Source organism: Maylandia zebra, linkage group LG13 (assembly GCF_041146795.1).
Source record: "Maylandia zebra isolate NMK-2024a linkage group LG13, Mzebra_GT3a, whole genome shotgun sequence".
In the NCBI taxonomy this organism is placed as follows: domain Eukaryota; kingdom Metazoa; phylum Chordata; class Actinopteri; order Cichliformes; family Cichlidae; genus Maylandia; species Maylandia zebra.
The window spans coordinates 6,709,815-6,735,469 of record NC_135179.1 but is presented as its reverse complement, the minus strand read 5'-3'; the positions used below and the strand labels follow the sequence as shown (position 1 = coordinate 6,735,469).

The 25,655-nt window shown below is 37.9% G+C and overlaps 3 protein-coding genes across 8 annotated transcripts; 1 reads left to right on the top strand and 2 right to left on the bottom strand.

Annotated features, from left to right (window-relative positions):
* On the bottom strand, nt 1-12,010 carry supt3h (SPT3 homolog, SAGA and STAGA complex component). Of its 4 annotated transcripts, none has more exons than XM_023152409.2 (12): nt 11,927-12,010; nt 8,243-8,346; nt 4,835-4,919; nt 4,471-4,557; nt 4,219-4,315; nt 3,023-3,153; nt 2,717-2,792; nt 2,233-2,345; nt 2,049-2,153; nt 1,814-1,945; nt 803-892; nt 1-135 (listed from the first exon to the last, which is right to left on the bottom strand). In XM_023152409.2, exons 2-12 carry the CDS (start codon nt 8,332-8,334, stop codon nt 94-96), a joined length of 1,050 nt encoding a protein of 349 aa, XP_023008177.1. In that variant the 5' UTR covers nt 8,335-8,346; nt 11,927-12,010; the 3' UTR covers nt 1-93. The 4 variants fall into 4 exon arrangements, with proteins under 4 accessions (XP_023008177.1, XP_004553569.1, XP_014263242.1 ...); XM_004553512.2 differs by having other exon boundaries at nt 1,814-1,942; XM_014407756.2 differs by lacking the exon at nt 11,927-12,010 and adding an exon at nt 9,093-9,309.
* On the top strand, nt 8,006-14,553 carry runx2a (RUNX family transcription factor 2a). Of its 2 annotated transcripts, none has more exons than XM_076891458.1 (6): nt 8,006-8,183; nt 12,558-12,739; nt 12,865-13,024; nt 13,621-13,725; nt 13,812-13,886; nt 14,109-14,553. In XM_076891458.1, exons 1-6 carry the CDS (start codon nt 8,042-8,044, stop codon nt 14,453-14,455), a joined length of 1,011 nt encoding a protein of 336 aa, XP_076747573.1. In that variant the 5' UTR covers nt 8,006-8,041; the 3' UTR covers nt 14,456-14,553. The 2 variants fall into 2 exon arrangements, with proteins under 2 accessions (XP_076747573.1, XP_076747574.1); XM_076891459.1 differs by lacking the exon at nt 8,006-8,183 and adding an exon at nt 10,627-10,866.
* A 103-nt stretch (nt 14,554-14,656) lies between these two features.
* Nucleotides 14,657-20,525, bottom strand: LOC101480586 (follistatin-related protein 1-like). 2 transcript variants are annotated; one of them, XM_004553513.3, is made up of 11 exons: nt 20,464-20,525; nt 20,136-20,210; nt 17,704-17,793; nt 17,435-17,564; nt 17,321-17,350; nt 17,107-17,228; nt 16,705-16,823; nt 16,414-16,526; nt 15,775-15,885; nt 15,576-15,676; nt 14,657-15,205 (listed from the first exon to the last, which is right to left on the bottom strand). In XM_004553513.3, exons 1-11 carry the CDS (start codon nt 20,467-20,469, stop codon nt 15,182-15,184), a joined length of 921 nt encoding a protein of 306 aa, XP_004553570.1. In that variant the 5' UTR covers nt 20,470-20,525; the 3' UTR covers nt 14,657-15,181. The 2 variants fall into 2 exon arrangements, with proteins under 2 accessions (XP_004553570.1, XP_012775159.1); XM_012919705.3 differs by having other exon boundaries at nt 20,136-20,180; nt 20,464-20,517.
* Nucleotides 20,526-25,655: the final 5,130 nt, after the last annotated feature.

Below are 25,655 nucleotides of genomic sequence, written 5' to 3'. Positions count from 1 at the left end.
CCGGCTTACTGAAAAGTTTTTATTACAATAGAAATTGAAAAAAAAATGTATAGAACAAAATCCAAGAATGTGCCTAAAATAATTGATGCGTCCTCAGCAGGTGAGGAAGGTCATCCCACTCCTGGAATAGGCACTCTGCCAGAGAGAGAAGATGGACGGCATGTTGTTCAGTAGGAAAAAACACATTTAAATTCCTGTCCAGAGTGTATTTCTGACACAAGGTACAGAGAGATTTGCTTCAAATAACTTTTTTTTTTCTGGGGGGGGGGTCTGGTAATAACTGGTTTGGTAGCAGAGTAATTGTTCTTTTCCTGCAACAAAACAGCGATTCACAGACGCTTTCTTGTGACAACCAAAATCACAAACATGACTAGTTACTCAGTACCAAAAAAGACCTAATGGTTTGTTTAAAATAATATAAAAATACCTCCCCACAACCCACATTTGTGCACAAAAAAATGACTGCTGTGGGAAAATCCTACCTTTGTTAACTTTTTTTAAATGTCACATTTGCATTCAACTGAACTTTGAATCCTATTTCACAAAAAGCAAGGAATGCTTGTTTTGACTCCGATCTGGATCGGTGAGCATGAAGGACAAATTAAAGTTATTGATTCAGCAATCACTAACTTTAATCTTACAGGTTAAGACATGTACAGAAAAAGTAAAACATCTAAACCAACACTTTAAATTAAGAGTATTTTATGCATTAGTTATACGACTTTTAACCCATGAATTTTAAAAAAAAAAAAATAATAATCAGCTGTGGAAAAGTTGTGTAAGTTTCTCATTGTGTACATACTGTGTGTCTGTAGTTGTATCTTCTAATAGCCTCTCGGATGTGACAGGGCTGGATCGCTCCGCTGGGAGGCTCCACTGTAGCCGGACAGCTCTGAAGCACAATCATGAGTAATAAGTATTAACACAAATACAACAGAGGACGCAATGGAATGTTTTTGATGTTTCCTTTAGGAACGTGGAGTTTTCCATGAGCTGAAAATGGTCACCTTGTCTTGTGTGTTCAGAGACTTACATTTAGCAATTAGCAATAACATCAGTTATTATGTACATTAAGAAAATTAACAGAGGAGTTCATACTCTACATCTGCACAGAAGACTTTCTCCTAAAAAGACACATTAAAGTCTGACTCGTCAAAAATTAGTACAATCAAGAGATTAATACAGCAAAATGTTTGTTATTGTCAGAGCATTTATTCATTATTTATCATAAGTCCTTCTAAAAATATGATCAAGCAAATAAATGTACAATAAATCACAACAATTATTGGCTACTTTAGTTGTACCTGGGGTCCAAACTTTAGACCCATTTAACCCAGACACTCCTGCTTAGATTCAGGACTATTAACATGTGTTTTGATCTCTAGAGTTATACTGAATCTCAGTGCGTTTCATTTAAAATGAAAACCACTGGTTTGGAATCATACCTGCAGTGACTTCTCTGACAACATTCATCATACAAAACAAACATTTATGCACCAGATACTTAATAATAATTTACAAGTTAAAAAGGATGTTTTACAGGGTGTATTTGTGCAGCCAAAAGCCCCTTAATCCCCCTACTCTGCGGCATCCTTTATTCCACGGTCGTGTCGATGACGATCTTTTGTTAAGCACACTTTATATAGATCTCCTGTAAGGTTGTGATTCAATTCTGTTGACAAAACCTATCCAGAGGCAGACAAACGCCTTTGCTGAAACCTGCCGCCATAATTAAACTGCCTTTGTAATTTCTCCTGTGCCTTCATGATACACACAGACATTAAACTCATAGGAAACTGCAGCTGGGACTCACCTTTTTACGTTTCCTCTGCCTCGCCCTGCCATCCACACTGCCGTTACCTTGTAGGACGGGCTTTGACGAGTGTGAGGACCCTGGGGTGGAGGGAGGGGTGGCTTCAGGTGAGTCTGGATCCTTCTTCACCTGCTGGGGAGGAAGACGAAAGACAGATGATATTTACTCAGTAATATTATGACGGTAGCTTTAGCGATTGATAGGTCTCAATGTGTGATGAAGTGTGTGTATGCACCTCAGCATGTGTGTTGTAGTGGATGTAGCTGGCAGAGATCACATGACTGACTGGATTAGTCTTTGCTGTCATTTCCTGCTTCACCAAGAGCGACAAATCCACGATCTGAATGAAGGAAAAGCATTTTAAAACAGGGGAAAGCTTTTAAATTACACGCACATATGTGAAGTAATGAGTTAGTTACCTGGGCAACAGTCTCATAAGCGAGGTATGACAGGATCTCCATGGCCATGCTGTTGGGTTTCAGCTCCAGGCTGCTGCAGTCGAGCCAGTCCCGAAACTTTGAAGCTTTCTTAGCTTGGAGTGAGCACAAGTAAGCACACACGACAAGAGGTCAGACGGGCTTAAAATGCTGAAACTGATCCTGAATCAGGTTTTTACCGTACGTACCTTACGTTTTTAAATTTAGAAGTGAAATAATCAGCTGATTATTCAATTGGTGAACTAACAGGATAAAAACACAGTCCACAGCTTTATTTGCTTATTTATAAGATGCCCATAAACCATGATTTAGAGCACAGGTAGAGTCCGCATTAAAAAAATATACGCAACATCAAACCGACATGAAAGCAAACATTAGCAATAAAATGTAATCCTTTACTCCTTTTGTACTTATGACAGAATCAACTTCCTGAGACAGATACTAAGTGGGCCGTTTAAAATCTTACCAAAGCTGAGCTGTCGACTCTCACAGAACTCGGCGTACTGAGCCGGGTCCATATTCCGAGTCTGACGCTCCAAACGCTGAAGATTCAAATACACATAAAAACACTTAAAATTAAATCTATAATCCCAAAAAGTTTCTCCCACTGAAAACATCCAGATGAGCAGAATCAACTTTTTGGGAAATCTTTATCCGGATGATTGAGCATGCGTCAAGGCGTTTTAAATCTATAAGTTCATATATGTGTCATTTACTTTCAAAACAGCCCTACTAATCAATCATTTTCATGCAGACATCGATGGGCTCTGACCTCCATCCTCTCCTGTTTGATGGGGTCTATTTCCTGACGTTCTGCTAATGACAGGAGTTCACCGGTCTGATCCATCCACACCAGGAAGTCCTGGGCCAGTCGCTGCCTCCGCTGGTTAGCACCAGCAGGACCTACAGCACCCAATTTGTTCACAAAAGACAAAAAAAGAAAGAAACACTTAAGATTAAAACCAGAGCTCAGTATTCACTTGGGTTTTGACTGTAGCATTTGAAGCTTTTTTTTGTACAGTGGTTTCTGAAAACGTTTGGATGCTGTAAAAATATATATTTTTAAAGATCTGCAAATTATTTAAAACCTATATGTAATTTAAGGTATTGCAAAAACAACATATCAAATGTGGGAACTAAGGTGAATTTTGTATTGTGCAATGTGCAATATGATAATGTTAAATTTCGCCTCTGTCAGTGCGCCCCAGGGCGGCTGTGGCTACAATGTAGCTTGCCATCACCAGTGTGTGAATGTGTGTGTGAATGGGTGGATGACTGGTTGTGTAAAGCGCTTTGGGGTCCTTAGGGACTAGTAAAGTGCTATACAAATACAGACCATTTACCATTTAAGCCAACAAGACGGGACAAGACCATGTTTTCCAGTGTGTTGCATCACTTTTTTAAACAGAAACGTTTGGGAGCTGACGAGACCCTTATGTCTGACACATAATTGAAGTTCTTCAACTTAAAATTGGCTTTTTTTTTTGTTCCATAATGTGACACAAGTGTACACAAGCTTAACACCCGGACTTTTTAACTATAGTGCAATGCTGATACGATTTGACATCGCCTTGCAAATGTTAGTAGTAGCAAATGTTAAGCATCAATGGTGCCATTACAGATGTGAAGCCAAACCATCACATATATCACTCAGCCTGTGTAAGAGGAGAGCGACCACATTCATAATGAGCTTTAAATTTTAACCAATCAGGCCACAGCACAATTCTGCATCAGTCCATGTGAAAGAAGTGTGAGCCAAGGAAAAAAAACAAACAAGTTTTTTCTTATTTAAACTATTTAAATGCTCTTTTCAAGAGTTTTAAATTCTATTTGTGGATGCAACAACAAGCTGAATGACTCAGAAGTGCTCTTGAGCCCACGCATTGATTTCCACTCCAAAACAGGGTCACAGGGGTTTTATAATAACATTTAAAAGGTCACTGTGTGTGTGTGAGGCTCTGTGTATACCTGATTCTGCCTGTGTGTCTTCATCCTCAAGAGTCTTGAGTATTTTGGATTTATAATCTCTAAACTGGAGATATTTTAATAATCTCGCCAACTTCCTCTGGTCAGTAGATTTTGAGGCATGAAGATAAAGAACAGAAAAAGGGGAGAGGAATTAGTTATTTCAAACCTTAAAAAACAATAAAGGAAGAAAAGATTCATGGACATACAGTTTTGAATATTTAATGTTTTTTTGTTCACGTGTGCATTTTGTACCTTGTCTCGCCTCATCAGGAATAAAATGTCCTCAGGTGAAATAACCCTCGAGCCACGCAGAGCCGCTCCCTCGCAGGCCTGATGCAGCTGAGAAATAAACCAATTGCTTCAGTAAAGTCAGAAATGAATTGCACTTATGCTTTAATATAATTACATTTAGGTTTTTTTGCTATTCAGAGGCTCCGAAATGAGACAGAATCGTGGATTTTTACAGCCACATCAGTTATACATGTAAGGGTTTTATTTGTCTGATGTGCTTTACTATTGTTCAGCCTGTAATTACCTCTTCAGGTGGTTTAGGCTTTGATCTTGAAGTTTGAACAGATAACTGTTACAGCGTTATATTTGTTATGTTGTATGTTACCATAGTAATGAGTTGTGTGTGTACAATATCCTCCACCAGCGCTGCAGTCTCTTGCAAAGGCCTGCGAGCGTCTCCCAGAGCAAACCTGAAAATCAAACACAACTATAATCATAGTTGTGCAGAGCCTTGCAGAGCTTCCAGTGCGTCAGTCGAATCTAATTACACTGCCACGTGCTAAAGAGCTGCTAATTGTTAAAGTCTAAAGTCATAACTCATTAACGTTTCTTAAACATAGCGCCGGTTGTGCTAACAGCACTCATTTTAAACTGCTGCTCTGAAAGATCACTTCTAACGGGTTACTTCTATCATTTTCCATTAATGAAGCCTGCCTCTTACCACCTTCACAAAATTAAAATTACTGTATTTATACACTGTTATTTAAAAGGTAAATATATTACATAATTAATCATAATAAGTAACAAAAAAGCTAAATATATGGTATGGATTTTTTTAAAGAGTGGATTTCCTGCAGAGAAACATACTTATATATTCTAAGTATATATTTTGTACATTATAACAGCTATAAGAATAGTTTTACAGCAGTTATATTTATTCTATCATCCATCCCTTTTTAAAAACCATTTATTCACCAAAGGTTTCAGGGAGGCTGAAGCCTCTTCCAGTTGGACAAGAAGCAAAGTACTTTATTTACCAAACAAGAAAGAAATGCCTTATAAAAACACAGAAATTTACCCAAAATAAATAAATTATGAATAACACATCGTTACTAACTATACAACAGCTAAAACCTGTGAATGGTGAGATATTTTATTAGTAATTTAAAGAGACATACAAAGATGCTCACATTCAACACTGTCATTACAGGACATTACCTTCATTTTTATTCTCACCATAAACCACTAACACTTGCAAATAATTAGAAACAGACTGGCTTGTTTGGAAGGGTTACCAGGAGAAAGCCCCTTCTCAAAAAAGAGAACATGGCAGTCAAACCACAAGACTGGAACAATCCCGTTTGGACAGACAAGACCAAAGTGAAGATGTTTGGCAATGACGCACAGCACCACGTTTGGAGAAAGCCAAACAAATCAAGTACGGGGGTACCTGGGCACCTTGCAGCCATTGAGTTGACTGTGAACTATTTCAAAGTATTCTGGGGTTAAGTGTAAGGTCATGTCAGATGGCTAAAACCCGACTGAAACTGGGTCATGCAACAGGACAATGATTCCAAGCACAGCAGCAAAACTACAGCACAATGGCTGAAAGAGACGAGAATCAAACTGCTGTAATGGATCAGACCTCAACTCAAGTGAAATGCTGTGAAGAATATGACAGACGGAGGAAGTCATACAGAAATCAATTAAATCAAGTTATTGCTGCTAAAAGTGGGGCGTACTTACTTTTTTACAGGTACTGTAAAACGCGCTGTCTCAGATGACTTTAGTCCTTTAAAGGATGCGTCTCACACATTACTTTAAATACCTTTAATTGCATCCAAATTAAATGTAGCTGGATATTAAAACTTGTTTTGGTACTAACTGAAACATAGCAGGAGAAAAATTAGCAGATACTTTAAGTTGGTAGTGAGATTCAGTTCAGCTCAGATTTGTTAAAAATCTGGTGTGACTGCTTGTTTATAAACATTTTACATAAGTAAAGGAATCTTCATAAGATGAAAAGCAGTTCTTAATCTGTACGGTATTAAAGTTTTAAAATTTTTAACTATTAACTGTTACTAAACTAAACAAAAACATGATTTATTGTCTAAAAACAAGGCAGAGCTGAAGTTTTGGTTACTTTCCAAATAAACATGCAGCTAGTAAATGTGTCTGTGTATGTCTCTGTTTCTCTCTCACACACACACACACACACACACACACACACACACACACACACACACACACACACACACACACACACACACACTCTAAGGTCAACAGGCCCACACATACACCTTGACCACAATTTGGTCAAAACCTCAATTTGCATCCAGAAAGCCACTTCCATGATGGCAGACTAACGTAAACCCACATCCTGGAGCGCTTTCCTTCTCTCATTTCTTCTCTTTCCCACTCTCTCCTTTTATTTCTCTATGAAATACAAACACCTGATCGCCACCCCCACCATTCCCCTTGCTTAATCTCTGCCCCCCGGCCCTTTAACCTGCTCCCTGATTGGTTGTTTGTTGCTCTGTCATACAGGTGAGAGAGGTTTTGGTTTGGGGTTGTGGGCAGGTTGGCCTCAGGTTCGGAGGTTGGCTTCAGACTTTAGGTTGATTTTAGGTTTTGGGGTTTAGTCTGGTTTTAGCCTCTCTGACCACCAGCATCACCTCTCTGCAGCCCACACAAGGTGAGTACAGCAAAAGACACACAACACAAAGGAGGCTGCAGCAGGCATGTGGCTTCTTTAGAAAAAAAATCCTTCAGTAAGAATTTAAATATGACAGTTTTACGTGTAGTACTTCTAAAAAACCTAAGCAGAAAAAGTGACTTCATATTAGAAACTAAGTCAAAAAGTAATTTGTTATGGTACCGGAGTTGTTCAGTTGTTTTTAACTTTAACTTTAACTAACAGTTTTAACTAACAGTTGCTTTTAACAGTTGTTTTTAACTACATTTTTATTTTTAAAGATCTTTTTCCACTTTCACTGATTTATCCACTAATTATTTCCTCGACAGGATGATTTCAGAAAATGGTGAAAAATGCCGATTATTTATTAATGCTGAACCTTCCTGATTATTTCTTCTTTTCTAACTAAAAGGTCCAAAATCTAAATATATGGAGTTTCTTGTCACTTAATACAAGAAAATGTGATTATTTTAACCTAAAAATAAACTAATAATGAAAGAGTTGCTAATAAAAACTGATAAAACATTACATTCTGTATATACTGACCTACTGTCACTTACTGTGAATTTGTAGGAATGTTAATTAGATTTCTTTTTTTTTTTTCTTTTGTGCAGAGCAGTACTTTTTTCCATCAGTCATATTGACTGGTTGTGAATGTAAAGGTTAACTAAATGTCTAGAGACTTCAAGTCTGAACTGATTATCACTCGTGGCTCATGTCTCTGGATATGAGCCATTTAATTTCATACTTTTATGTTTTTGTTTTTCGTTTGTTTTGCTTGACATAAAACCAAATGTTACTTAAAGTTATACTTTAGCAATTTAAAAAATTAATTTCTTGAAATTCTTCTGAACTCTTTGTGCAAATGTGTTATATAAAATATTGAAATGAAGGGCTATGTGCTGTTTTCAGGCATCTGTTTTGGATTTGCAAAGTGTCATTAACCACAATGCTAATATTGTGGCTCTCTCCTTTAAAAAACAGGTTTCCATGGCTTCAAACAGTCTGTTCAGCAGCCCCAGCCCAATGCTGTACTGGGGTGAGACTCCTTCTCTTTGTTTGTTTGCGTGTGTGTGTGTGCGTGTGTGTGTGTCTTACATCATGCTCTGTAGCTCTGGGATAAAATTGATCCTGGAAGCTGGACGGTCTTTAGAGCTGGAGGGGGCGGAGCCAGCCATGGGACTGCTCATAACCACACCCACCTGATGAGAAAACCAAGACAGAACCACATTAAACTAGAGAGCAAAATTAATTTACAATCTTTTGAGTGAAGAAAAGATCTAACAATATTTTAACTTTTGTTCTCTCTTTAAATATACTTTATTGACTATAAGGTATACTTTGACTATATATAGTCAAAATATACTATATCTTCTTATATCATCTATTGACTGTACAAGAAGAGAACACCCCCAATATAAATGTCTGTGTAGGTTCTCAGTCATCAATGTCATCATAAAAGGCAGCTGGACCTCTTTAGGATTTAAAAGCAGTTTCGCCTCTCAGCCTCCTGAATGATTTCTGATAGCAGTGTTGAATATTCTACTAAAATCAGAGCGTGTTATAGTTTTCTTCTTTCCCCCCCTCCTTAATAAGGAATGAAATAAGGAATCTCGGTTAATTCTGAAAGCCTGCTTTGGGTCATTACTGCAGACTGAAAAGTCATTCTGTAAGCTAGTGTTCTGGTGTATCCACAGGCATGCTAACATTCATGCAGCTCCAAACACTCTGTCTGTTAATGCCGATGTTCCAGATCTACTGGCGTTTAGATCAACTGGCGTTGGTCGAACAGATGTGTGGCAGTCTTGCGTTTCAGGAGCTGCTACCGACAAACCAGCAAAAAAACGGCAAATGTGTCACCTGTGACACTTGTGAGGTTATCTCAAACACACTCCGTCAGTCTTGATGCTGTTGAACAACAAAATGTTTAAAAATGTGGCGAGTTCACCTGGTGATATCCTCATGCGCGACGCGATCGCGAAAACAGCAAACAAGTAACACCACGCCGATGTTGTTCACAGGACACAAAGAGTAAACGATCGGGAGACTCTTGTCGTCGTTATCGTTCCCCTCGCACGGTTTATTCCTCCGAATTCAGCGTTTTTGCTTCACAACTACAGCGTGCTGTTTACTTTGTGCACTAACATGGAGTCGAGTCAACCAGCGCCACCTCTGGCCAAGTGCCACAGCCTACAGCCAGATCAACCTGTGACACACATCTGCACCACGTTTGAATTCGTGTCATGCACATTTGTACCTTTCAATTGTGTCTGTTTGTGCGTCATGCAAATAAACCTTTGAAATGAATGAAATGATATCATATATTTATTATCAGCCTACATTTGTACAAAATGCCAAATGACATACACATAAGAATCACCATCCTGATATCAATACTTTTGCCCATACGAAAAATGTCGTGAACACACTAATATTTCACCAGTGTTGTAACATCACATGTCGTTAGCGTAGTCTGTCTGTGTCTGCCCTCTGCAAACAAACATGTTAGAGTTGGTTGTGATATACAGTCTGCATAAGTGTGGTCAATCTAATAAACATTTGTAAGGAGATGGCAGTTACTGTGAATGTACAGCAGGTGATTAGTAATAAACAGCCAGACAATGACTCTGACAATCTCATTCAATCTTGCAGATTGCACCTTCTGTGGAAAGTGGTACCACACGGTGTGTGTGGACTTCCCTTGTGCAGAAGGCGACTACAAATGTTGTGGGTGCTAAATAAACAGAAAAAAGTGATCCCTGTTGTCTTTGCTTACTGATTGTTTTTAGTGTTGACAATCCACATTGCTGGCATTGCATCTTTCAACATGTTTGTGGGCAGATTTGGATGTACCAGGGGTAAGTGCAGCCACTCAGCCTCTACTCACTGTGATCATAGCAGCAGGTGCAGATGTGTCACAAGTTAATCTAGTAGTGGGCTATGGTCATGTGTTAGTGGTGGGAACAGTCATATCCACTCACTCTCACTGGCTGTTTATTACTAATCACTGTGTAACTGCTGTGAATTCACAGTAACTGCCGTCTCCTTACAAATGTTCATTGGATTAACCACACTTATACAGACTGTATATAACTCCAGCCATGTTGATGAATTGCCTATATTGGCTGGAAATATTCATTTTCAGGGAAAAGACACAGACAGACTATGCTAGCGACATGTGATGTTACAACACTAATGAAATATTGATGTGTCATATTTGTCCAAGGCGTATTTCATTGTTATGGAAAAAGAGAATATCAAAATCATGATGACCAATTGGAGTGGTGATTTCTATGACTTTGTGTATATAATTTGGAATTTTGTACAAATGTAGGCTGATAATAAATACATGATATCATTTCATTCATTTCAAAGGTTTATTTGCATGACGCACAAAAAGACACAATTCAAAGGTACAAATGTGCATGACACGAATTCAAACGTGGTGCAGATGTGTGTCACAGGTTGATCTGGCTGTAGGCTGTGGCACTTGGCCAGAGGTGGCGCTGGTTGACTCGACTCCATGTTAGTGCACAAAGTAAACAGCACGCTGTAGTTGTGAAGCAAAAACGCTGAATTCGGAGAAATAAACCGTGCGAGGGGAACGATAACGACGACAAGAGTCTCCCGATCGTTTACTCTTTGTGTCCTGTGAACAACATCGGCGTGGTGTTACTTGTTTGCTGTTTTCGCGATCGCGTCGCGCATGAGGATATCACCAGGTAAACTCGCCACATTTTTAAGCATTTTGTTGTTCAACAGCATCAAGACTGACGGAGTGTGTTTGAGACAACCTCACAAATGTCACAGATGACACATTTGGCGTTTTTTTGCTGGTTTGTCGGTAGCAGCTCCTGAAACGCAAGACTGACACACATCTGTTCGACCAACGCCAGTTGATCTAAACGCCAGTAGATCTGGAACACCGGCCAAGTTAATGCCAATAAAGTCCCAAGCTGAACAAAGTAACATTCATCTCATCTGCTTGAAACTTCTGAAAAGTTTCATCTTCAAGTTTAGTGGCAACGACCATAACTTCATTCACGCATGTGGATGTTATGTGCCGTCCTTTTCACTGTCTGAATAGAGACAGAAACTCAGGTACCCTCAGTATAGAACAGCTAAAGCAGCTCCAATTAGAAATACTGCAGCTTTTTTAGCTTCTTTTTTTATCCTGATCGTTGCTGCATCTGAGATTGATCCTCCTGCATCATGTTTTTATCTATGTGAAGGAACCTGCTGGTTCATGTTACGGCTTTGTTGCACTTAGTCTCTACTTTGACAGATGTGTATGTGTGTCTTCTTTATACAGTGTGTGTGTGTGTGTGTGTGTGTGTGTGTGTGTGTGTGTGTGTGTGTGTTTCAAATGAAATAAATCACAATGCTGCACTTGTAGTTCACTTTCATGTGGTTTTAGTATTTTGGGATCACTTCATCTAAACAAATCAGAGCACAACAGAAGCCGAGCCAAGAGCCTAAAACAACAAAATAGCAGAACAGAGCTCGGGAGAATAAACACAACGTCCTAACACACGTTCACACACATACCATAAATATAAAAACACACATACACACTCCTACAGTTGGACAGGTGGTGTGACCGCAGTAACTTCCCCTCCGGCAGTAAAATATGAATAATAATACAGCGCAGTTCCCTCATATTCAAACACTGCGGCGGCTGAAACACAATGCAGAAAAGAAACAAAGGAGGGAAAGAGGAGGGGAGGCGAAGAGGAGAACCAAAGACACATAGAAAAGCATAAAACAAGTAAAAACTCTCACCAGAGTCTGTCAGAGAGACGCTATTACTGTTAATGTTCTGGTTTTCTTCTGTTTTCGGCGCGATTTGATGACGCAAGGGACCGCGAGGGTATGGTAGTTGTAGTTTTCTACATGTCCTGGTCGAAAGGCGCTACACTCCAGCTATGAGCTGTTAAATACAAGGTTAGCAGCTGAGATTACAGTTGAAGAAGATACACAGCTTAAGGGGGAAGTGTTTATACTCTAATCAGTACTCAGAATTTTAACATATCCACCATAGCGACACAGCTTTAACAAAATATGCTGTATATCTTTGAGCGCTCTCCTGCGGCAATCTCACTTGTATGGAGGACCAAACGGTCCAAAATTAAAAAGAAAATAAATGTATATAATTAGTAATGATTTTACAATACACATTTATGTATACAAATATAACTGGTGTTGGAGTGCTTTAGATTGAGGCAGTAGCTACAATAGCTAACCCTTTATTTAAATTGCCATCTAATATGACTCTTAATAAAGTCTGAATCTAAGACTGACTTCAGGAAATAAAAATATATTCAAGTCTAAAATGCATGTAATCTCAGAGAAAAGAACAAAAAATGAAAGACAAAATGGGATAAAAATGGACTTCTTTATTCCTATCGTTAAGATCCTGTGGTGAAGTCACCATCAGCCAGCACTCGTCAACTGGATGAACAGGAGCTGAGGTGTCTCCACCAGTGCAGTACAGCTCCACCCAGAGGACTGGTCCCGACCGACAGCCCAAATTTCCTCTGCAGCAGCCTGCCTCAGCACTGGAGGTGTAATAAGACACTACCAAGAGCCTTTACTGTGAGTAATCTACATATACACTGGTGGTCTTTTTAAACCAAAATACAGTTTATTCATACTGAAAGAGTAAAAATCCTCTGTTCACAAAGATAAAAGACCTGTTACAATGTTTTTTCATGTCTCAGGTTGTTGCCCTGGGGAACGATGTGCCTGATGGCGTGGTTGTGACAGTGATGGCTGGCAATGATGAAAATGTTAGCGCCGAGCTACGTAATGCCACAGCCACCATGAAGCAAGGCTGTGCCCACTTCAACGACCTCCGCTTCATCGGCCGCAGCGGCAGAGGTATACAAACAGATACATGCAGCACTGTTACAAGTTATTCATACTTGTTTGTCAATAAACAAGAGGAAAGACTGCAGCCTGCCATCTTTACCACCTCTGTCTACACTGCTTACACTATTTGCAATTGCAGTGCCCTGCAATCACACAGTTAAAACATTTAGTTGTTGTTATATGTTTCTTTTAAATATTTGAATACCTGTAAAGTTAGATCAATAATCAAGCTATGGAGCCAGAATTAATTAACTCTAGTTAATTAATTAGTTTCTTAATCAATAACATCAGAGCAAAACTGAGTAAAAGAAAGCAAATCATGTGTAATCATGAGCACATTTAAATAAATTAAAAAGCCATAAGATTTAAAAGAAATAAAGAACACACTAAATACAATTAAGAGTATTAAAAATACATTTAAATATAATAGAAATAACGCTGGATAAAGTACATTAACAAGTGAAAAGTTTTGAGCAGTCAAAGCAAAACAGTGAATAAGACAAAAAATTTGATTCAGTTAAATAAATAAAAACAAAGTAGGCAAATGTATATAAAGTATACTCAACTAGTTTCATGTGTACATATGTTTTATTATCGTTTTAAAGGTAAGAGCTTCACCTTGACGATAAACGTGCTGACATCACCTCCTCAGATCGCCACCCTACACAGGGCCATCAAGATTACCGTGGACGGACCACGGCTGCCCAGACGTTAGTAAATACGAGTGAAAACAGTATGATTGGATCAATTCTGAGGTGATCCGGGCAGGTTTTAACATTATTTCTTCTGATCTCAGGTCAGAGGCAGAAGGAGATGAAGGCTGGAGTTTTTAGGCCCACCAGCAGCATCAGTAGCAGCACAGCTTCATCAGGTAAGACATAAAATGTCACAGCAAGAATGACACAGCAAGGCCACTGAAAATTAAAAACTATGTTGTTCATTTGTAATTTTAGTTTTTAGAAAGAAAACTTTCTCTTATGAAACAGTAGTGGGGCGTGGTCATGCTCATGTCACATGACAGCTGAGCAAACAACAAAAGAAGACAACGAGTTCTGGAGAAACACTGATGTTGATGCTTCTTGTCTCGCTTCAGAATGCAGATCCTTTCCTTCCACCTCTCTGTGGATGAATGAGTCCTTTCTGGGCCCAATGACCTCTTTGGCATCTTCATTCGCTCCTACTCCCAGAATGCACCACCTGCCTGCTCTCCCTTACTCTACCCAACCTCCTCCATACAGTTCCTATCTGTCTTCTCCTCCTCCTCCCCCCGCTCCGCTCAGCCACAGTGGTCCATTCCAGGCCGGCAGCTTCCACTACGGGCCCAACCAACCATTCCAAACCACAGGGGAGGACCGCAATGTTGTCACAGCACTGACCAATTACATTGAAGGGGCATGTCTTTCCATGAGAGGGGAGGAGCCTGTTTGGAGACCTTATTGATGATTGGATTTATTATTTTAGCATAATGTAAGCATTTAACCCATTTTAATGTTTTTCTATCTTTTTTCTTTCTTTTTTTCTCAGAATAAATCCTTAAACCTACATTCTTGATATTTTGTAAACTGTTATTTATTAAAACAACATTTGTATATATTGTGTTGAACAATGAATAATAAAAAAAAGAATTCGATAGTTGCTTCTCACGCTCATTTTTATTAGATAAAAAATGATACAAAAATAGCTTTCACTATCAAAACAGTTAAAGTAGTATCTCATTACAAACCTCAAGAAAACAAACAGCATTGGGGGCTGTTTGTTTGTTTCACTGATCATAAGAAATTAGATGTCATAAATACTTGTTCATTAATACAGAGGGAAATCAAAGTTTAGACAGAGTTATCAATCAAAAATTGAAAAAAACAAAAACGTGCTCATGTGTTCTTCAAAAGCCAGAAAATATAATTCCATTCTTTAAAAGTATAAAGCAATCAATAACAAATTAAAAACATTTTTTAAAAACTGGTTGTGAATTAGCAACCAACTTCAGTGCATTAAATTCAGGAAGTAAAATAAGAGGTAGAATAATGTTTAGAAGTGATTTAACAGTTCACACAAATAAAATGTGTTGAATCATTTATAAGAATAATAACAACAGCTATTTAAACTAAACCTGTTCCTCATGTTTGGAGCGGAAGGCCACTCAGTTGATAACTGGCTGTTGCGACCTCAGTTCTGCATGGTGACAGATGCCTGAAACAGGTAAAAGAGACGTTCATTGACCTGTAGGTAGTGTTTAAACTTATACCAATCATGTGTGCATCACATTGCTACAGAAGAATTTTGTAGTTGTACATTTAAATGACTTATTTAAGTGAATAGTTTTAATTAATAAAAAATATTCAATCAAAAATTATTGAAAACCTGGAAGTGGAACTCTTTCTGGTTGTGCCTTTCTGTTAAACTCCCTTACTCTGCAGTTTAATGCATTTATTTATTCAGAAGAAATAAATGTATTTTTGCCACTCTGGTCTAAATTTGAGTAACTTTTATGTTGAGATTAAACGTCTCTGTGAATAATAATTTAAAGGTTAATAATATTGTTTCAGGAGAGACTGTCGACCTGTAAAGCATTGAGTTCAGCCACCCTCCTGCTCCACTCTTCTTCGGTCATTTCTTCATCTTCTCCTCCTTCATCAGTATCTTCATCAACCTGATGCTCTCCTGAAACACATGTTGCAAAGATAAACACAGCAGCGGGCAGAAACAGAACAAATGCAGCAGTCATACAATACGACTACTGTTTTTAAGTGAACTCGCACCATTGCAGGTCAGAGTGGTGCACACCCAGTTTCCACAGGCGCACACACACTTGTTGCACTCCATCTGAGTTTCAGCTCCATCCTCAAAGACCTCGTCTTCCAGAGCACACTCTACACACATAAAACACAATGTAATAAACACAAGAACAGCTAACTTTCTTGTCCTTAAAAATATAAAAAGTTTCAGTTTTCAGTTTTTAATAAAAATTCTTGTAAAAGGAACAGATGCTGTAAAATGTGTGAAAATACATTGAAATAGTCCAAAATATGTGCTCTTCTTCACATTATCCAAAACTTTGCTTGGCTGATTCTAGCCCGTGAGTCTTGTGTTCGACACTCCTGATGTAGATCATACATTGAGTTAAACATACTTTGCCACTAAGTATGTGTTTGTGTAATTATATGTTCCTTTTTTGTTTGTTTATACATACATCCCCAAGTAGTAAACTCTTTGTTCTTGATTGTAAAGTGCAGTAAATAATAGTCTTCAAATGATAAACAGTGTTAGGATAAATCCAAAGCTGAATACAATGGAGAAAAGCAAATAGAAATCTTATAAAAATGTCAATCACACAAACACAAAAAGTGTTTGTTCAGTTTCATACTCTTATTTTGCTGCTTGTGTGTATGCATGTTTACTTCTCTCAGTTGGGTGGTAGGTGGGCGTAAGACAGTTGATAAACTCAGTCAAACTCAGCTTCCAGTCAGCATTTTCATCCGACAGCTCTATCAAAGCATCGACACACAGAGATCTAAGAAAAAGAAAGAAGTAAGAGACAAATGACTGGAGAAGTCTGGATATGGAGTTTTAACAGCCATTTAATTTCTAAAATGATGTGCAAAATGTGTGCTGCAATATACAAACAAAACAACAAAGCAAAACGCGAAACAATTAGAAGAACAAACTCTCAGCGATGAAAAAACGAATACCTCAGCAGCAGGTTAGTCTGCAGAGTGTCTGAGTATGTGATGTTGAGTGCCGTCTCATTGTGCTTCAGGAATCGCAGAAATTCATTCGAATCAAGCTGTGAATCCCCATCATCATACGCCTGTGACACAAAAACACCATCAACAACTGCATTCAAAATCTTTTACCTCTTATTCACAGATATTCTCATATATTACTCCTTCTCTAACTAGGAAGTGAATATATTAAGAATGACTATGCAAGCAGTCAGTGTCAGAATCCATGTAAGTTAATAAATGGTTACAATAATGGTATATCATAAGGCTGAAGCTATGCAAGATAATAAGCTAAAATGTATCATTTCTTCCTACAAGTGACTAACAGATACATTTGTAATTATTATACAGTGTATGAAGTATTCACACCTGAAAATATGTCTGAAGGATGTCACCGGCTGATGTGTTTGAGGCCAGATCTTCAGCTTCTTTCTGAATCCACTGGATCACTCTCTCTCTCATCCAGTCACGATCAGATAGGAAACACACGACTGCAAGCGTGAAGCATGAAAAAGAGACCGGCTTTAGACAGCCACTCAAATTTGCTGAATTGTGTAAAAATGTGAAATATTTCGTGACTTACTGGGGCTCACATTGGCCTTTGTTGGTTTCTCTGCAAATAGAAACACACACAAATCCTTCATGACTGCACAAGCTTCACTCAAAGCTTAAAGAGTTTGTGTTTGTGGAAACTGACCCAGACAGTGTCCTCTGTGCTCCACGTGTATCTTGGTCTGGGTGATGCAGGCGTCTCTGTGCAGTTCACAGTGATTCCTGTAGGATTTTCCGTTGCTGCCACACACCCAGTGCTCTGACATGTCACACTGCTGCAAAGGAAACAGGCTCGTCAATAGAAGATTACCAAAAAATGGTAGCTGCAGAAATATTACCTGCAGCCTTTCCCTAAACTAATACAGACGTACACATTTACAAGTACACATGTTTGCTAGTTATCAGTACCTTTACCTGTAAACAGCGACAGACTGGTTCTCCTCGGTCAGTCGATACACACTCTCTACCTGCACCGCAGAAAGTCCTGGCACACACCGACTCATCCTAACACAGAAGAACACGCAGGGACAAAGACATTGTCATCACAGTGAAGAGAATTGGGAAGAGTGGAGGAATAATTTGGGATGGGTGTGCTCCACATTCCAGATGGTGACCTTTGACCTTCGTCTGAAAGGCCACATGGCACGTTGAATGACCATGACTTTCTCCCTCTCTCGCACACACAAACACACACAGACAAAATGTATTGGAGCAGCTGCGAAGCGATGCATCTCATTTTAAATTCTGTCTTCTTCAGGACTTTTTCATTGTTTATAATTTAAAATTTAATTTCACCACCTCCATTTCTGACTGAGACAAAAACTGATTTATCAACAAATGTCCATTTAAACCCAGTTACATATTAAAGGAACTGAAAGAATTAAATGTGAATGTATAGAAAATAATATATTAAACACCAAATTAAGATGCAGTTGATAAGATACAGTTGATAAGTAAAATGTTGTTATAACCAATGTAAATATGGGCAAAGCACTGTTATAATATATTGTAATATTATTAAATATTTATATAAATATTATATAAATATTATTTTAGGCAATTTTAATAAACTTATTCAAAAGCCAACATTTTGGAGGCAAATGAGAAATGCTGAACAAAAATGATTATAATGATAAAAAAAAATAAAAAAAATAATGATTACCTGTGAAATATTTTGTTTTCTTTATTATATTCAGAGTCTTGTGTTGTATTTATTTCCATCCCTGCACTGATTACCTGCTGGCAGGTAATCAGTGCAACATAAACTCACTAAAAGTTCAAAAAGCTGAAAAACAGACGAGATTCAGATGATAATTCTCAGTAAGTTCATCATGTTTATGATATGACAAGCCAAGATTTCCTTTTCAAAGTGTTCTTAAAGAGACAGTGAATTATATGAAGCAGCAATAAATACTCAATACACAGAAGAACAAAATTACACTCTGATTCCTGACATTCCTCTTTATTAACAGGATGGAAAACCTGAAAATGAAAAACATTTTTGAAATCATGTATTCCCAAAGCTCTACCATAAGGACATCTTAACTCAGGCTCCAGCAGTAATCTTCACTTTGATCTCAGGACAGTTTTTTAAATGACAGAGGACTGCACAAACTCGTCACTTTAAAGAAATGTTCTCACTTTAGTGAAATGTCTTCACTTCCAGATTGTTCTACACAAAGACACAGAAGGGTGCACACACACACACACACACACACACACACACACACACACACACACACACACACACACACACACACACACACACACACACACAATAGGTACATCTGTCGCCTGTGGCTGTCCAGCTGACACCTGCTGCACTGAAAACCTGCTGTTAGCAACCAGCTGACGGTACGGAACACACACACACACACACACACACACACACACACACACACACACACACACACACACACACACACACACACACACACGCACACACACACACAAACACCGCAGTAATGTTTTTGGTGTAATTATGAGTATATGTCTTATTTACTTTGTTTGGCTGCAAACCAAGTTTCTGGATTTGTTCTTTCGTTCTCTCGTTCTCTCTTTTATATTTTCTCTTCTCTTTCCTTCCCTTAGTCAACCTCATTATTCTCTTCTCTAACAATCCTGTGCTTCTTCTGCATGAACATTGTGTAGATTTTCAATTCTGCAGTAATCCATTTTTCCCTTAAAAGTCCTTTTGGATTCTGTTCTGTCTTTTTTGTAACATTTCTGATTTATTGTATTTTTTCATTTTTTATCCCGATGTATTTTTATTAATTGGCTGTTGTGTACGACATATACATTTAAAAAGACATGTTGGAGTTACTCTATTCACATTTTTCAAAAAGTGTTTTTATCTCATGATTGTTGAAACCTTTGAAGTAAAGTAAATTTTAATGTGTGTCACCATATGTTTTTAATCTTCTTTCAAAGGTAACTTAAAAAAAGTTTCCATTGAAACTTGTTTTGAAACAAGCTTACTCATAGCAGAGTGTGTTTTCACCAAAATTACAGGTGGAGGGAGTGCGAGACACACCTGAGGACCTGTTCTATATTTCTGTGGGTTTCTATGTTACCTTAAAAACATTTGCACAAAACACATGCAGACACTTTCCTAAATCATGATTACCTCAACATATGCAAGCACACACCTGCCTGTAAACATCAGCTACTAACTAGTGAGTATTAGCAACAACAACAGTAACAACAAAAGCTTTTTTTAGTGTAATATTAAACATATTCTCATTAGTACTTAAACATAATAGAGCACTATAATTATTCCGCACACCTCTCAATTTCCATTTTATCAAAATAAAAACAAAACGACATATCTTCAGCAGTGAGTTTACCTTGGAAAGGGGAGAGGAGGACACAAGATGAAGGAAGAGGAGGAACTGCAGCAGGAGCACAGAGATGGTCAACATCTGAAGTGGACAGGAGTGGAACAATCATGATGCTGTCCAACAATAACAGAAGTAAAGCGGCACTCTAATGCATGATACCATCAGTAATGCTACTGTGAAAAATAAAATAGCAGTGAAGACTGAGTCTGATCATACTTTGTTCAGTAATTGCTGCAATCAGCCTGTAAGAACCAACTTGCCTGTACCCAAATTTCACTTTATAGCGAGTCTGTTCAAAGCTAAACACCCAAACTTCCAAAATGTCCTCATGTACCTGCATAGATGATGAGTTTATATCCAGCAGTGATCGGTGAAGACTCCTGCTTTGTTCTGCTGAAAAATGACAGCATGGTATGAGGAGAGAGAGAGAGAGGGAGAAGAGGAGGAGGAGTGATGCAGGAACAGAAAGAAGACCAGCTGTCCAGAGTCACCCCCACCCTTCTACCCCCCCAAGCCTCAGAAACACATAAAAACCCACTTGTCTTCTGTGGTAGGAATGATGAGTTAAAGGCACGCAACATGTTCAGACAACTTTAAACAGTGACTGACAGATGCAGGAAAAAAAGAGTCACTGCTGACAAATTTCAGTAAAAAAAAAGTGCCACTGTTTTTTTCACAAATTATATTTATATGTATTTATGAATATAGATTTGTTTTATATAATCTAGTTTTAAATGTTTATTTATATTTATTATATTTTTATGTATTTATATTCTTTATTATATTTTATTTAGTTATTTATTATTAGATAATTAAACTATTTCTCTGGACTTAAGATACAAGGTCTTTGTGTACAATCTCGATTCTAATTATCCTAATTAATAAAGAAAATATTCTCCAGCTGTTAGTTTTTACTATCACTGACTTTTCTGCCCTGTTTGGCCTCTGTACCCTTCAGTTTCTCAGTGCTGTAGCACTGAGACCACCAAGTGAAGTAAAGCATTTGCATTTTTTAGTGCTTCTATATCTAAATGCCATCAATAACAACACAGGTACTGCATGCTGGCTTAGCTTTTCAAACCACTATCAGTAGTTACATTAGTAACACCTCTGCCCTCACTTTTACAACAGACAAAAATGTTTATAACACAACAGGAACACATAAAATGTAGCTTGTGCGTGATGAGGTAGTACCACATTGTGACCAGCAGAGGGCAGGCTGTGTGTCTTTCACTTGTCAGGCAAATGTGTGAAGCAGTACACTAGGCATCCACATATTACATAAAAAACAGGATGGTGAATGAAACAAACAGTCCCACACAGACTATTTCTACCAACCTGCCCTCATAGATAAGTGTAAACCCTACGACTAAATTTATACTCTTACCAGCACACTGAACAATAATGAATGGGATTCGGGAGGTAGATGTGCTAATATTTAATCTTAAACATAAACACAAACTGTCTACATGCAGAAAAACTGTGCCCAGGGGCCAGAACTGTAACTGGGGGAGAGTCATGAGACCATAGATGGATCCATTCTTCTTTATGTAGTAGGTGTCATCATTAGTTCCAAATGTTAATCACAAAATATCAATCATGTCATAAACAATCTTCAAGATAACGATAAGATATTTAGTGTGTGCTTTTAGCTAAGAACAGTATCATGTGAACAACACTGGAACAAACTTGGATCATCTTGGGTCTGATCAGCCCATATAACAGCAGCAAGCAGCTTAACAGTCACATGTGTTTCTAGACTAAGATAAGGACACAAGGTTAGACAGTAGGCAGCAGCTGTTTTAGTGGATAAGCGTTTGAAAATAAATATTAATTCATCTGAAAAGTTTGGCCATATTAGAAAAAAAACTATTTTTAGTTGAATTGCACTTAGTTTTTTTAAATATTTGATTCTGGAAATGATTGTTGTAGGCTTCTGTTCACAGTGTGACCTTTCCGATAACAAAACTCTGTAGCTCCAGCACTGTGTTAACATTTTGCTCGACTTTGTCATCCCTCTTGGAGCTTCCTCTCTCTCTCGGGTGTGACAGTCAGCTGTTTGTCAGAGGAGGTGCTGAGGTTCAGATAAACCCAACCTCCCGGTGTGCGCTGCCACACCACTGGAGTGCTTCTTAAAAATAGTTAGGAGCAGTCAGCCAGAGTGTTAACATCATTTTTCTGTGTGCGTGTGTTCTTTTAATGGAAGGTATGTTATCGTTGTTCCCATTAGCTAAGAGATAGCAGAGGTGTGATGCATCCAAAACACTCCAAAATGGATACACACCAATATGCAGTTCACACACAGCCACACATACAGACACAATTTAAAGAGGAGGAGAGGAGATGATGATAGGAAGCAAATGTTTGCCTGTACTCTTTCTGCATTTCATCATTGAGTCTCTGAGAGTTTATTGGTTCATTTTACAGTTTTAAATAGGCCTGCATTCATTATACGGACCACTAATAACACCTATCTAGTTTTTATACCTTCTAAAATATTGACTATACAGGAATTCAATTTAAATTTTCTGCATCAGTGTCTTGATTTTTTTCATTTTAATTATTTTCTCTTCTTCATATGTCTACATATAATTTGACACTTTAGAGATATTCTTCTTTTTCTTAAATATATACATCTCCTTTTTCAAGCTAAGAAGAAATCCTTGTTTCTCTAGAGGCTAATGTGAGGTGATCACTTTTACTTGGTAAACTGTGATGACCTCACATTAGTCAACTTTCTGTGTGAGAAAATTTAGGAAAACTGCTTGTTGGGTGAGTAACGACAAAGCACCAAAAGTGGAAAAGAGTGTAATTATGCTTGAAGTTGTCTTTTTAGTTAAATTCTTTTAATTTTCTTTTAATTCCTTTATGAATAAGGTGACACAAACATGTATCACATCTCACAACTCCACAGCAAGTTTCTTACCACCACCATGTTTTTGGCCACATTTGCATGTATGTCATTTTGTCCCATGAACACAATAGCTAAAAAAGTTTTGAATTGATTCTGATAAAAGTTTATTGTGTAGAGTGGGGTCATGTTACTGTAATAATCCATTACAACTTGCCTTACATCCACTAAGGTCGTCACGGCCAGCTTGATGACTTATTGGTTGAAAATGGACAGAAAACCTTTTAGAAACTTAGGAACTATGATTCATCTTAGATTTAACCTCTGACCTCTCCTTCAAGGTCAATAAACTTACCTCAAGGTCAAAGGGATAGAGAACTATTTAAAATGAAAACAGGCTTTCAGACTGACGCAAACATGTTGGTATTGGATACTTTTTGTGTACATTACAGAAACAGGTTTCATCACGATTTAAATGCATAAAAATTTGAAGACATGTACAAAGTACTAATTTCTTTTGGAAAACAAAATAAACGTATACTATTTACTTAGCAAATCCATTTTCCTTACTATGTATCTATTGCTAAACATTTAAATTTGTCTAAACACATAAATAAAAAATAATAATAAACATTTATGCTCAAATGCATTTGTTTCACGTCTTAAACTTATTAAGTTACTTTTAAAAAGAACAAAGAAGGCAAAATGAATATACAGAAAATACAAAACTATTTGCATAAAAGCAAATAGTGTGCAGAGAGTGAGCTGCCATGGTGGAGGTTTGTGTTCTCAGAGTGCTTCTTAATCTGATTTATGATGACACGTAAATGAATTATTCATACTTTTAACTGATGCAAAACAGGTGTAGGTTATAAGTTAAGGTATACGTTGCATAAATAAATGAAAAAGAACACTAACATCATGCAATTCATCTAGTTTACCCAATGCACAGAAAATCTATAACAATACCAAAGTATCAATATGGTATGAAATCTCAGTCACATGTGCATGATTGTATTCTAGATTAGTTAAATATGGTCGCCTATTCAATAAACATGTGAGCAAAAACAAGGAAATAAACAAAAAATCAACAAGTTCAAAAAGTTTAACAAGAAAATTTTCTATTTATTATTTTAAAATTCTGCAGAACTTTAATCTCCTGAAGCTATTTGGAACAAAATAAAGAGGTTTTTTTTATATCAAAGGGTGTGCATGCTCTGTGAAGCATTAAAAGTTGATCTTTGATAAAAAGATCATACGTTACAGGAAGTTTTTGGGGGATCTGTTGTTTTGTCCCATGGAGATTTTTTTTTTTTTAGGACAAATGGTCTGTATTTATATAGCGCTTTACTAGTCCCTAAAGACCCCAAAGCGCTTTACACATTCAGTCATCCACCCATTCACACACACATTCACATACTGGTGATGGCAGCTACATTGTAGCCACAGCCACCCTGGGGCTCACTGACAGAGGCAAGGCTGCCGGACACTGGCGCCACCAGGCCCTCTGACCACCACCAGTAGGCAACGGGTGAAGTGTCTTGCCCAAGGACACAACGACCGAGACTGTCCGAGCCGGGGCTCGAACCAGCAACCTTCCGATTACAAGGCGAACTCCCAACTCTTGAGCCACGATCGCCCCAAGTAAACCCAGAAGTAAATGATCACTCTGCTTCATGTGACAAAAAGCCAGCAACTAGGTTTTTGGATTCCAGCTGAAAATGTGTCAGAAGTTATTCCAACTTTTAGAATTTTTGAAGTGTAAATGCAATAAGGAAATAAAATATTCAATCGTTTAAGAATCAAAACGCTAGCAGTAGCCTTTAAGCAAACTACACTACAGTTATATTACATATAATAACTTCCTCAGTTTCCTGTTCTTAGCTGACAGGCGTGGCCACGCACCCATTGTGGTCTGTAGCCCAAGGTTCAAAATTTGATGTGTTGTGCTTTCAGAGATGTTCTTCTGCATACCTTGGTTGTAACAAGTGATTACTAGAGGTACTGTTGCCTTCCTATCGGTTCAAACAAGTCTGACTATTCTCCTACGACCTCTAGAATCAACAAGAAATTGTAACCCAGATAGCTGCTGCTTTCCTCTTTTTCTAACCATTCTCTGCAGACTGTAGAAATAGTTATCCCAGGTCATCAGACCACCCTGGCATCACAAGCATTCTACATTGAAAGTTATTTAAATGACCTTTTTCCCTCACTCTGATGATCTGTTTGAACAGAGGATCATCTGGACCATGTTCGCACGAGTGGCTGTGTAGGTATTTGCATCAACAAGCAGCTAAACAGGTGTACCTAATGAAGTGAGCAGTGAGCAGAGTTGCATGTTCGAACAATATCTGGTAATTTTAAAGCGAGAGACCTTATTTTATCTACCCACTCCATTCAAGAAAATCCCCTAACTGTGAAACTACATAATTAGTGGAGGAATCATGTGTTTGCATATCACAGACCGAATTTAAGAAAACGTCGATGAATTCACTGAAATGAAGCCGAATGTCATCACTTAATTTTTTAATGGCAGTTCAGCTGGTTCAAAACAAGAAAATTACCTTGAAAATTTCTGACATTTGGTGTAACGTTTATATCCTCTGGCTGTGCAGTGTTGTTCGCCACATTGTTTTAAGTGTCACATGGTATAACCACTGCTTTAGATATACTGA

Bases quoted from the DNA above. Each gene is read 5' to 3' on its own strand.
- runx2a (XM_076891458.1), top strand. From the start codon at position 8,042: ATGTGCTGTTTTCAGGCATCTGTTTTGGATTTGCAAAGTGTCATTAAC. The intron at 12,740-12,864 runs GTGAGTAATCTA...TTCATGTCTCAG, and splicing joins CACTACCAAGAGCCTTTACT to GTTGTTGCCCTGGGGAACGA. The intron at 13,025-13,620 runs GTATACAAACAG...ATCGTTTTAAAG, and splicing joins CATCGGCCGCAGCGGCAGAG to GTAAGAGCTTCACCTTGACG.
- supt3h (XM_023152409.2), bottom strand. From the start codon at position 8,334: ATGAGCAGTCCCATGGCTGGCTCCGCCCCCTCCAGCTCTAAAGACCGT. The intron at 4,558-4,834 runs GTAACATACAAC...TTTATTTCTCAG, and splicing joins ACACACAACTCATTACTATG to CTGCATCAGGCCTGCGAGGG. The intron at 3,154-4,218 runs GTATACACAGAG...TGGGTGCTGTAG, and splicing joins AGACACACAGGCAGAATCAG to GTCCTGCTGGTGCTAACCAG.
- LOC101480586 (XM_004553513.3), bottom strand. The intron at 17,794-20,135 runs GTAAACTCACTG...CTTCTGTGTTAG, and splicing joins CCTCCTCTCCCCTTTCCAAG to GATGAGTCGGTGTGTGCCAG. The intron at 16,527-16,704 runs GTATTCGTTTTT...TCTTTTTCTTAG, and splicing joins CAGACTAACCTGCTGCTGAG to ATCTCTGTGTGTCGATGCTT.